This window comes from Echinops telfairi, unplaced genomic scaffold (genome assembly GCF_000313985.2).
Source record: "Echinops telfairi isolate 266 unplaced genomic scaffold, ASM31398v2 ScPeMD7_2;HRSCAF=8, whole genome shotgun sequence".
Classification (NCBI taxonomy): Eukaryota; Metazoa; Chordata; class Mammalia; order Afrosoricida; family Tenrecidae; genus Echinops; species Echinops telfairi.
This window is the reverse complement of record NW_022103898.1, coordinates 20,178,024-20,190,734: the sequence shown is the minus strand read 5'-3', so window position 1 is coordinate 20,190,734 and position 12,711 is coordinate 20,178,024. Positions and strand designations below refer to the sequence as shown.

The window sequence follows — 12,711 nt, the reverse complement described above, 5'->3', positions numbered from 1 at the left end:
TTGTTGCAGCCACTGTGTCCGTTCATCTCCTTGAGGGCCTTCCTCTTTTTCATCGCTCTCCACGTCCCCAAACATGATGCCCTTCTCCAGGGACTGGTCTCTTCTGACAACTTGTACAAAGTATGTAAGAGGAAACCTTACCATCCTTGCCTCTAAGGAGCACCCTGGCTGTGTTTCTTCCAAGACAGATGGTTTGTCCTTTTAGAAGTCCATGGTACTTCTCATTATTCTTCTCCAGCACCACAAGTCAAATGCATTGATTCTTTTTCGGTTTTCTTAATTCAGTGTCCAACTGTCACATGCATTTGAAGCAATTCTTGCTTTACAATACTCTAAAGAGGACTGGTGCAGCAGATTGACCTAATGTAACACGACTTTTGAGTTCTTGACTGCTTTTTTCATGAGCATTGACTGTGGATCCAAGCAAGACAAAAAATCTTCGACAACTTCAGCTTTTTCTCCATTTATCATGATGTTACCTATTGGTCCAGTTGTGAGGACTTCTGTCTTTTTTACATTGAGTTATCCATCCTGCAGGCTGCAGAGATTTAGATCTAAAGATAAAGATTTAAAGCCTCAGAAAACCCATGGGATGGTTTTACTCTGCCTTATAGGGTTGATACTGGCAGTGAGTTTAAGGAGTTGTCTGCTAGTCAGATAGCTTAACCCCAGGACTGACTGTAGTAGGGACCCAACAAATACCCATTCCAATGGCTTCTTTTTCCTTATTAAATGATCCTTTGGACTGTAAATATTTGAGATTATTCATCAGTTACTTGGCAGTCATGAAAATCTTTTATCTTTGATCATGATCAGTGACAAACTCTGGTCATTTGTCGTGGTGGTATTGTCTTCCTAATATCTTCCTGTCTTGCTTTTGATCACTGTTATAAATCTGTTGCACAAACATGGATAAATGAATTGATTCTTACTCCATTTTTAGATGAAAAAAATATATATGTGTGTGTGTGTGCTTATACTCAGACCAAGGGATATCTTTTGCCAAGTAAATAAACCAAAAAAACCAAACTTACTGCCATCAAGTGGATTCTAACTCAGACTAAGTGACCTAATAGGATATGACAGAACTGCCCCTGTGGGTTTGCAAGACTGACTCTTTACCAGAGTGGAAAGCCCCATCTTTGTCCTGTGGAGCGGCTGGTGGTATCAAACTACTGACCTTGTGGTCAGCAGCCCACTTTGTAACCCCTGCACCACCAGGGTCCCAGTACTGTTGTTCCCTTTCTTACAGCCCTGCCTGTGTAAATCCAGAGTGGCAAGCTTATTGTTTATTTTATTTTATTGTTTTGCAAATATATTACTTTTTTAAATATCATTGGGGGCTCGTATCACAACTCTTATCACAATCCATCCATCCATCCATCCATTGTGTCAAGCACATTTGTACATTTGTTGCCATCATCATTCTCAAAACATTTGCTTTCTGCTTGAGCCCTTGGTATCAGCTCCTCATGTTTTCCCCTCCCTCGCTGGTCCCCCTCCCTCATGAACCCCTAATCATTTATAAATTATTTTGTCGTGCAAACTTATTACCTTGAAGGGCCACATTTTCCCGCCTGTTTTTCCATTTAATGCAGGCCTTACACAATTGAGTATGCCCGCATTTAAAAATCTGCTACAAAGAAGGGACGGTGACTGTGAGGAGATAATTGTTTCTAATTCTTTCTCATAGAGGTAATTGTTTAAGAAAATAAGTTGGTATGTGTAAAAAAAAACAGAAAACACGACCCTAAAGAACTCAAACCATCCATGACTGGATTGTGTGATATGTCTTGCAGGACATTCAACTTGAAGGAAGTCCTGAATTCCATTGGTGTTCAGACCTGCGCTGAAGTTAACAAGACCCTGGAGGAGAGAGGTCTGTCCACTTTAAATGCTGAGGTGGAAGCCAATCTTATAGGTCAATTTTCCAGTATTGAAGAGGAAGACAATCCTATTTGGTCCTTGATTGGTGAGTCTGTATGTTTTCATTAGCTTCCATTCTGATCTGTTTTTTAGCTTGCTGGGTTTTGACCGATTGAAATATTAGTCGGATTTGAGTCATAAGCATATTGCTAGCTTCTTTTGGATGGATCAATACTGAAAAATAGAAGGCAGTGTTTAAGATGTCTAAGGTCTGGGTCTCTCTGCATCTTTGTGTACATTTGTGTGGTAGGACAGGGGACAGCTCAGGGCTGGCCTTCTAGCATCCAGCTACCAGCTTTTATGACAAAGATACCCTGCTGCCAAAAGAGTTAAAATCCTAGATCGACAGTAGATGAGTGAAACCATTCAAGCCAGCTAGCAGTGTGTTCTCTGAGAGGAGATAACCATTCTGCTGTGAGCAAGCCCTAAGGAGGGGAAGCCCATATCTCAGCCCAGCATGAAGAGATAAAGCAGAAAAGGCTGTGGAGGTGTAAATGGGCCGGCTCTTGTGCACTGGGAAAGGACTGTCTCAAGGATAAACTGCTAAACCAGCTTAAAGCACCAGGAGAAGGCAGCTTCTCACCCAACTGAGGAGGCCAGGGACTGGCTGGCTGCTGGTGCAGCTTCGCCACCTGCGGGTGAGCTGGCTTCCTTCACAGGCCCACACTGTCCTCAGGCTAGCCCTGTGGCTTCCACTCCTTGCTCTCATCAGGCCGGACAAGAGGCAACTTTCTTTCCTGTCGACTCAATCAACCCGGAAATGGAGTCCCATTTGCTTCCATTGGCCTAGCTGTAGAATATGCCCCATTCTCGAGTGCAGTCAGGGAGACATGTCATTCCTGCAGCCATGGCGGAATCAACTCGACCTGTCATGCCGTCTGACGGGAGAGCGGAGATGGCTTTTCCATCGGAGGCATGAGGCTAAGTTAAACACAGCGAGATCCCTGGGCCATGAGGAGAGTTCATGAAGACATAGAGTTAAACCAAAACCCAAACTCCCTGCTATCGAGTCCATGCCGACTCCTAGCGAGCCTCCCTCGGAGAATTAGCAGCGGGTTTTCTCCTTGTGCGACAAACAGGGTGTGTCCACTTCAGAGGATAAGGGAGGAGGAATAAAGAGCAAAAGGAGGCAGAGTGGGTAGAGATAGAATACAGGAAGTCCCCGATTTAGGACTGGGCCACGTTCTGATCTCGCTGTCCTAAGTCAGTGCTGCCTTGAAGGTGAATCCCTCCTTTTTTTTTGAGCTTTCATTATTATATATGCTTTTTATTGTCAGTATTTTGATAACTCTGGTTTGAACGTGTCTTTGAGGCTAAGAAAGATTATACCTGAGAATAACACCAGCAAATTGCACACTGCAACACTATATGGAGTGCATATTTCTAATGCTGTACAAAAAACAAAAGAACAATCATACGTTTGGTTCAAGCCATAACTTGAATGCCTTGTAAATTGGGGACTACCTGTATGTTAATATTCCAAGATTTATACAGAAGTTTTCAAAGTACAACATTGACTACCCTGCAAATGCAAATCACTCTATACTTTATTGGGGGCTCTTGAATAGTCTCTCTCATCCTTCTCCCTGAGGGCTTGGACCTAGGTGGCTCAGGCTACTTGATTTCAAGACTGCACCCTGCTCCCCAAAGGGAGTGGTGCCACTTGCAGCATGGTGGTGGCAGCTGATGACAGGAACAAACATGCCATCCCCATAGCCACCAGTCACTGAGCCCTGAGCTGCATGGCTTGTGCTGATGCGCATCGTCCTCACAGCACATTGCCTCCAGTCAACCACCTGCAGGCCTGGGTAAGACCAAGGAGCTTGTACCCCTAGGAGGAAGAGGGGCAGATTATATAGCAATCTGGCAGCTACTGTCCTATCCAGCTTATGTGCAGGCTTCATTAGGAGGGCACATGCTTGTTTGCTGCGACATCCCTATGCCACCACTCCACAGTTTGTCACACTGTGTGGGCTGCATGTTGCTGTAATGCTGGAAGCTCTGCCTCCAGTCTTTCAAATAGCAGCAGGGTGCTCATTTACTATGCAGAAGCATTCAGTTGTGTAGGTCGTAATGAACTGTGGCCAATGTTGCAAAGACTGGCATGTTAGGCCGGGTTGCCTAACACACAGATTCAGTGACGCGCCTCTATTATGTACAAGAAAGAACTCTGTATCAAGAAGTAAGCATTTACTTGGTCGGTGGACCTCCCTCTTGACCCAACCTGTGTTTCTTGCTTGTTCCATGACAAAAATGTCTTCCCTGGCTTTTTAAACATCGATGGTGGTCTTTTCTTTCTTAATCATTATTTGGATTTTTATCTTTATATTATTATTATTTTATCCATACCACTGTATCTTGTTTTTGTTTTTTATTGTTTTTGTTGGGCTTCCCAGCTTGTGAACCACGGAAGGAGTATGTGCATAGAGATAATAATGGATGCAGGGTTTACAGGGGATGTTTGGGGAGGGGGAGACAAGAAGGGTGAGGGGATTTGGGGAGCAAACAATAAAGGTGGGGGAGCACTAGAACTGATTGTGATTATACAACTCATTTTAAAATCGACTTAACCAATGGAAGTATATGATATGTAAATACTATATCAAGAAAACTAGGGGGGAAAAAACACACCTGACCAATGGTTACCACAGGTGAAGGGGAAAGAGTTGTTGCAGTAGTGCAGAGAAAGAGGGAGAGGTACCCAGGGTCTCCCTTATAAAAAGGCCACACACCCCAGTTGGCATCATCAGGCTGAGACCTAACTGACAGGTGAGATTCCTCCCCTACCCTTTCATACAAATTCAAGATGATGTAGAATCTACTTGCCACAAATGGAGATTCCAGAACACTCAATTGTGCTCATGAGGAACCTGTAAACAGACCAAGAGGCAGTGGCTCAAACAGAATAAGGGATCGTGTGTGATTTAAAGTCAGTAAAGCTGCGCATCAGGGTTGTATCCTTTCATGATACTTATTGAATCTGGATGCTGAACAAACCGTCCAAGAAGCTGGAAGATATGAAGAAGAACATGGCGTCAGGAATGGAGGAAGGCAATTGTTAACACCTGTGAGAGGCCGACGGCACAGCCTGCCTTGCTAGCTGAGAGTCAAGAGGACTTGAGGGGCTTACCGATGATCAGAGAAAACACTTTGTAATATGGATGACACCTTATTGTAAAGAAAACAAATACCTTCACAATGGGACAGGTAGACAACACCATGATAAACAGGGAGAGGTTGAAGTTGGCGAGGATTTCACTTCACTTGGATCCACAATCAGCCAATACCCATGGAAGCAGCACTCAGGAAATCAAACAACACCTTTGGCAAATCTGGTGCCAAGACCTATGCAAAGTATGAAAGAGCTAAAATGTCACTCTGAGGACTAGGGTATGTCTGACCCCAGCCAGCGTCTTTTCAACCACCTCGTGTACATGTGAACGCTGGACAGTGAGTAAGGTAGGCTGCAGAGGAATTGATGCCTTTGACCTCAATCTCGGTGAAGAACGTCGGAAGTACTACGGACTGTCAGACGCACAAACAAATCTGTCGTAGAGGAAGCACCACCAGCACGCTCCTTAGAAGCGAGGATACTGAGGCTTCATCTCACATACTTCAGACACGTTCCCGGGAGAGGCCAGTCCCTGGAGAAAGACATCATGCTTGGTAGAGAGCTAGAGAAAAGGGGGAGACCTTTGATGATATGACCTTTGACACACTGGCTGCCCCAGTGGGCTCAAGCTTAGCATGTGGGGTGGGGTGGTGTGGTGTGTGTGTGTGTGTGTGTGTGCGCGCGCGCGTACGTGCAAGAAGCAGGTAATGTTTCCTTCTTTGGGCAGAGGGAGTCTAATGGATGGCTCCTAAAGCAACAGATTTCTATGTGATTCTGGGCCTGTCGCTGGCCTTTAAGACATATTTGTAGGATGCATGAATCTCCATTGTACAGGAGAGGCATCTAAGAGTTAGAGAGGTTAAGTAATTCTTGCCCAAGATCGCATAACCAACTGGCGACAGAGCTGGGATTTTTACTCAGTCTGTCTGGCTCCAGAGCTCATATTCTCTGATTGGCATTGACGTGGGAGCTGGAGCCTGGCTGCCCACTGGCAGGGCAGGCAGAGAGGCAGCGTGTATCTGTGTTCTGGCTTTAGTTTAGATAAGGGAGGTATTTGCAGTGTCAGAAGCGGAGTCAGGAGGTGCCCACCCCAAGGTAGCCTCTTCCAGCCCAGTAAAGTAGTTTCTGTGTGCCAGTTCTCCCGAGGCCAACTTTTCTGCCCTTTGCAGATTGGAGGCATTTTTTAAAACCTCATTCAAGTGTTGTTGTCATAGCAACCTCAAGTGAGCCACTCCAATGATTGTGAAAGCCAAGGCACACCTTAGACTCAGACTCCATTTGGCGGCTCCTAAGGGAACAAGTGCTTCTGCCACTGTAGTCTTGGCCCCAGAGGGGACTCATCCCCCAGGGAGTCAGCCTGACAACAGGCCCCAGAGCTTTTCTTCACACAGCCTCGCAGGAAGGGGTTTGGACTCTACCTGTGGCCCACGAGAGTCAGGCAAGCAGGTGCCCGGAACATATGCTCCAGGGTCAACTCCTGATCCTTAAGTTTTAAAAGTGGGCTGTGGTAAAATGGATAGCACAGGACTGTCACGGTACAATTCAGAGACAAGAACAGTTATCTCTTATGTGTTGGCCTGCGGAGGCCTGAGCAGCAGCAGCCAAGTCCCTGAAGGGCTCAGGAAGACGCAGGGTGAGCGGCGGGCTTCCTCCTGCGTTCAGGATGCCCAGTCTAGTCCACCTGCTTTTGTCCTTCGATGAAGTGTTCTTCTTTGACCAGTGTGGCTACAGTTCTGCCCGTTTCTAGCCTGTAAAGAGATCATTAGAATGGGAGTTTTCTTCCCAACCTTTTTTTTTCAAATGAAGAGGAAACCCAGATAAAAATGAATTACAGATCACCTGCTGTGTAGATTTGTCACATGCCGATAGCCATCTGCTCTTTGAAAAATTAATTCTCAGTTGTACAAATAATACCTGAGAATTTTTTCCTAGCTCAAAATAAATTTTTTTTAATTACAAGAGGTAGGGGTAGGGCTTAGAGTGCCTTTGACTGCCTACCCCAGGCCCCAGGCTCCCTGCCCCGCCTCTATGGACACATTCAGCATTTATCTCCGACTGGTTTGGTTCTTCTTCGTATAGTTGCTTTTTAAGTTCTGTAAGCCTATGCGGCAGACCTGCTACCTGCCCGACCAGGAATGAACACGAGGAATGGCCCTCGCCTCCAAAGAGCCCTGTGCCCAGGAGAGTGGGGGGAGAGGCCTTCTGCAGCGACAACTGGATGGGTGGCAGTGTGGTGCCATATTAGGGACTGCCACAAAAAGGAGGCCACCCTGCAGGGCCTGGCATTGAAGTGACTTTGGCTGTGACAGTAAAGGGCTCTCGGCAATGTGCCTGCTGCCATCTCTGGACTCTGGCCATTGTGCAATGGAAGGGGGAGAGGCTCTAACAGGAGGACACAGCTCTGAGCCAGAGGCACGGCATGCATGTCTCCATTTGGGAACTGTGCGTTCTGCAGCAGGTCTGGTAGGAACCTGGGGAGAAGTGATTTGAGGTCAGAGTGTCATTCATGCTGTGGCTGTGAGCGTCCACATGGAGTGCATTCTCCTTAGGAGACTTTCTGTTGGCTCAGAGGCTTCTGTTTCCGTGGCCAGCGCAATTCCTCCAACCCTCCTGCTGCTGATTTATTGGCGCCCCCACATGTTTTTGTGCAGTCGTTTCCAAGTCGGACCCTTTTAAAAGCAGTGCAACCTGCTGGGGAAAAGGTGGAAAACTGGGGTGCTGGCTGGGACCTGTGAGGGTGGTCTTTTGAGATATGCCAGGATGACAAGACATGACCTGGGACAGTCCTGGAGGAACTTGATATGTGGGCACCCTTGCCCTGTGACAATGTGGACACTGAGGCTGCCCACGAGGGTGCCGCGTGACCGGGCAGTGTGCCCTTCTGTTGGACATAGGGTCACTCGGAGTCAGAGCTGACTCGACAGTGCCTAACAACAACAACAGGACTGCCCCAAGGAGCCCTGGTGGCACAGTGATTAAGTGCTCAGCTGCTAACCACAAGGTCGGCGGTTCGAATCCACCAGCTGCTCCTTAGGAGAAAGATGAGGCAGTCTACTCCTAGAAAGAGTCCCAGCCTTGGAACGCCTGTGGGAGAGTCCCCTGTCTGACAGGGTCGCTGTGAGTCGGAATGGACCCCACGGCGATGGCTACGGCGTAAGTGAACCGGATCTTGAGCTTTCTCAGAGGAACCAGAAATGTGGATTTTCACGTGAACTGAAGCAGTTCCTGGTATTTTCTAATACATGAGGTGCCCTCTGAGAACTCAGCTGTGGTGGCCATCGTAGTTGTGGGCCTGGCCTGCTGACTTCTGTGAAGGACTCGACTCCACCCCACCCTGGAGTGCCCTCCATGTCCCTGTCAGTCACCTGTGACTGGTGACCTTTTAAAATAGCTGCCAACGGTGCATCCACTGTGGAAAGCAGCAGGCATGTCCTCACGACCAACCAAGGCCAACAGAGGCCCAGGCCCCGTGTTCACTGCAGCGCTCTTCACAGGAGCCAGAGGAGGAGACCCCTGGAGGCCCCTGCACGGGGGAACGGGCCAGCGGAATGCGGTGTCTGCAGACCGCTGGGAAGAGCTAAGAACTTTTGCTGGGTGCCACGGGCTCCCGTGGGTGAAGTCAGCCAGTTGCAGAGGGACCAGTCTGCATACTCCCACTTACATGAAGCAAAGCAAATGGAGAAAAAGCCCAGGCTGACTCACGGCCCAGGGCAGGGAGGACCATGGGGACGCAACCCAGCCAACGTGCTCAGCATCATTGCATTGAGAACATGGGCGTTGGGCTGGCGATTGCTTTGTTCTGTGTACTCTCACCACAATTTCTTTTTTTCAAACTTAAATAATCCATCTTTGTTCTCAAATCAATGGGCATAGGTTGTGGCTGTTCTTTGGTTCCTTCTGGGCTCACTGTGGTATCTGTGGTCAGCTGAAGTTTGGATTGGTAGCTCTGCTGATCTTGACCTGGGTCCCTCGTGGGGGAGCTGGTTGGCACAAAGTGGGGGAGCATGGCCTTGACGGGAGCATCTGGGCTCCCCTCCCCGTGGCCTCTCATCCTCTAGCAGGCCCAGACGTGTTCACGGGGTGTCGACAGGGAGAGAGAGAGGAGCCTCTTGAGACCTAGACTTAGAACAGACCCGGCAACCCTTCCCAGAGAGTCTCTTGGCCAAAGCAAGTCATGAGGCCAGGGAAGCAGACGCCCTCTCTTGGTGGCAAGAGCTACTACGTAGCCACCTCGTGAAGGGTGTGGGTACAAGGAGCAGGCAAGAGGTGGGCACAGTGTACCTCTTGAGGTAGGCAGTCAGCCTACCTCAAGGACTTCTCATCTTGAAAGAGTCTGCACTCCAATCAGGGGACGCATAAAGACATCTCTCTCTTTTCCTTCAGATAAACGAATCCAGCTATACCTGAAGAGCCTCCTTTCTCTCCCAAGCCCTGCCAAAAGCCCGCCTCCAGTTCCCGGGGGCCTGGCAGTCATCCAGCAGGAGCTGGAGGTGCTGGGCTCTCAGTACGCCAGCATTGTGAACCTCAACAAGCAAGTGTATGGACCGTTCTATGCAAACATCCTCCGAAAGCTGCTGTTCAGCCACAAAGCCCTGGGGAAGGCGGAGGCCTCGACGCCCACCAACTAGAGCGGAGCTGACCTGGGCAACCCCAGCACTGTGGTGACCGGTCCCTGGCATGGAGGGCATTACAGAGGTGGCGCGTTCCTAGGACTGTCCAGGGTGCGGCGCTAGCCCAAGTCTATGTGATATGAATGCTATGAAGTCATGCCCCGGAGACAGAAGCTATGTGTGCACCCTTTTCAAGTTCAAAAGAGACTTTTTTTTACTGCACGACTCGCAACTAATTATATTACTTACATTATACATGTACAAAGGTTTCTTAAGCACTTCTTTTTGAATGATTCATTCAGCCCTTAGGAAGTTGTTAGTCCCTGGCTTGTCAGCATCAAATCCAATGATGTTTAACATTTTGGTGCAACTTCTTACAGGGTTGAAGGTTGGGAGACTAACCAAGGGGATTGGCATTCCAAATCAGTGATGGAGAGGTGGCATCATTGTGTTTGAAATGTGCAGCGACATCTGGCCAATGTGTACTGGGAACTTGGCATAGGGAGTCCTCAGAGGCCACATGTGCACCCAGTCACATCTCCTCATGCCAATTGCCAGTATTTATGTAGAAGTTCAAAATCTGAAGCACATTTTAGAGCTAAATGCAAACTGCAGACAAGGCCTCCCCTTGTTTGTTTAATGAACATAGAAACCAACCCCTTCTAAAGAATCCTCCCCACCCCCTCCCCCAAGGGTTTGATTCCTTTTTGCAATGTAACCTGCTCTCAAAAGAGAAATAACCATTTGCACAAATATTTAGTGGATGTCTTTGCATTTCTCAGGCCATTGATAAGCTTTAGATGAGATTTTGATATTTGTTTGTGAGGCCGGCAGGCTTGAATTCGTATCGCAATGAGCAGCAGCAGACAAGCTGACAGTCTAATGAGCTGGCACAAGGGGATCCTCTTCTCAGTGAAGTTCAGGGTGAAAAAAGAGAGCGCTGGACTTGGGCTTCCTGAGCCACATCTCTTAACTGGCAAAGAAATGCCTTTTGTGCCGTTAGCATTCTGACCCATCATGACCGGGGAGCTTTCCTCAGCCTCCTTGTGATCTGCTGACCTCCAGCATCCTCCCAGCTCTGCAAAGCTGGGCACTAGTGCCTGGGGAGGACGCACTGCGGTGTGGGGAGTCCCACCTGGGAAGTGCAGTCTGCGCCCAGCATAGCATGCTGAGTGCTTTGTTTCCTCAGAACTCATTTGGAGGTGGCTAGGTAGGCAGTAAGCAGAGCTCCTCCCTTCCCCAGCCCCGCACTTCTCCTTGAAGCCTGCCCCGTCATGGTGTTGCTTAATGATCTCATCCTTTCTCAGAAAGGATTGTCTGACTCAGTCTCCAATCTTTATCTTTTGAAAGGCTCTGCCAAACCTGGAGCGAATTCTGAAGGTCCGGTCTTTTTTCCTTACCGCGACCAATAGCGCCATCTGCCCCTTGGAGCAGTTGTACTGGAGACTTACTGAAAAGCTCACCCTGGGTCTCACCCATTTCTCCCTTCCAATAGTTCCTGTGCTTAGAAAACATAAGGTGCTAAAGGCTTTGCTTCTCGTTTTCTCTTACGCTTCAGTGGTTTTCTGCCGCACTCACTCTAAGGCCCCGCGGAGCTGACCTTAGGAAGGCCGTCTGTAGTGGCCTATGTTTTGTCCTTGAGTTGAGCTCTGGACTTACCAGGAGACCAGGTGGGGCACTCTGTGACCTGCAGATTGGAGCCCACCTGGTTTTCTTTTATATACTTGATGACACTGCAGTTGCCAGCAGGAAAAACAACGTGCAAACATTTTTTAATGCATTTAAAAATGAAGGGCATTCTGCATTTTTTTCTAAGTGGCAAAATAAACCTCAAATGTCTCAAGGCTGGATGTAAGAACTACATTTATTAAAAAAAATCATATCCCTTAGCATGTTGTTTATTTGGTTTTGACTTAAATGTTTACTTCTACTTTTAAGCTTAACATGGTCTTGTTTTGTGGTACCTATTTTCTTCAACACCACATGCACATTTCCCTTCTACTGGTAAAACGTGTTTTGTGTGCACTAGTTAAAATTTAAAGCATTAAACTTTACTTCAAGGTGGCTGTGTCTCATTGTTTTCTAAAGCACCTTTGGGTGGCTCAGGGCTGGAAGAGTGCACAGACTTCAAGGCTAAAATCTCCCTTCCTTGTTGTCGTGGCATGGTATAGATGATTAAGCATTCAGCTGCTAACTGTAAGGTTGGTAGTTCAAATCTACCTTGCAACACTTCAGAAGCTTCTGAAAGATTCTTCAGCCCACCAGAGCCTGACAGATGCCATCCAGTCATGCAGCCAGTCAAGAAACACCCAGTGAGCACCTACCTAACGTGCCAAGAAGTAGCCTTGGTGTTGTGATATATAGGTGATTAGGCAGCCACTGTCCTCAAGAAGGACAAAAAGGTGAAAACTGCAGTACAGTATATAGAATAAGAGTTATTGTACAAACGCAGAGGGCTGGTAGCATAGTGGATTTCGAGTCGGGCTGCTAATCACAAAGTCAGCAGTGTGAAACCACCAGCTGCTCTATAGGAGAAAGATGAGGCTTTTTGCTCCTGTAGAAATTTGCAGTCTCAAAAAAAAAAATAGTACAGTCTCATAAACCCACAGAGGCAGCTCTACCCTGTCCTATAAAGCCCCTATGCTTCAGAATCAACCCGATGGCAGAGATTAGTTTTTGCTGGGGGAGAGAAAAAAATCTATTTCATGGATAATAGAATCCTTGAGCTGAAACAGGCCACCTGGGAACTTTCCAAGAGGCCAAGCAAGAGAGAAAATAACATAAGGTAGACAAGTAGAAGTGAGGAGTGAGAGACAGAAAAATTAAACATGATACTTGGGTTCACTTTGAAAATATGGATTTATGTCCTGAAGGGAATGAAGAAGCGTTGACCCTTCTAAAACTGGAATAGATCATAAATTTGTATTTTAGGGAAATTGCCTTAGTTGCTGGTAGAATATGTATGTGTGTATACAGCCATACATGAATACATGGCTCAAGCACACAAATGGATCTAACTCAGTGGTTCTCAACCTTCCTCATGCCACCACCCTTTCATACAGT

The 12,711-nt window shown here is 47.4% G+C and overlaps 1 protein-coding gene across 1 annotated transcript in view; it reads left to right on the top strand.

The window, feature by feature from the left end:
* TCP11L2 (t-complex 11 like 2) overlaps positions 1-11,712 on the top strand; it is a 36,034-nt gene extending 24,322 nt beyond the window's left edge. Inside the window, exons 8-9 of the mRNA XM_004700332.3 lie at positions 1,800-1,972; positions 9,422-11,712. Of these exons, the coding sequence (XP_004700389.1) occupies positions 1,800-1,972; positions 9,422-9,666 (418 nt within the window). The 3' untranslated portion in view covers positions 9,667-11,712. The remainder of the gene's footprint in view (positions 1-1,799; positions 1,973-9,421) is intronic.
* The last annotated feature ends 999 nt before the right edge of the window (positions 11,713-12,711 follow it).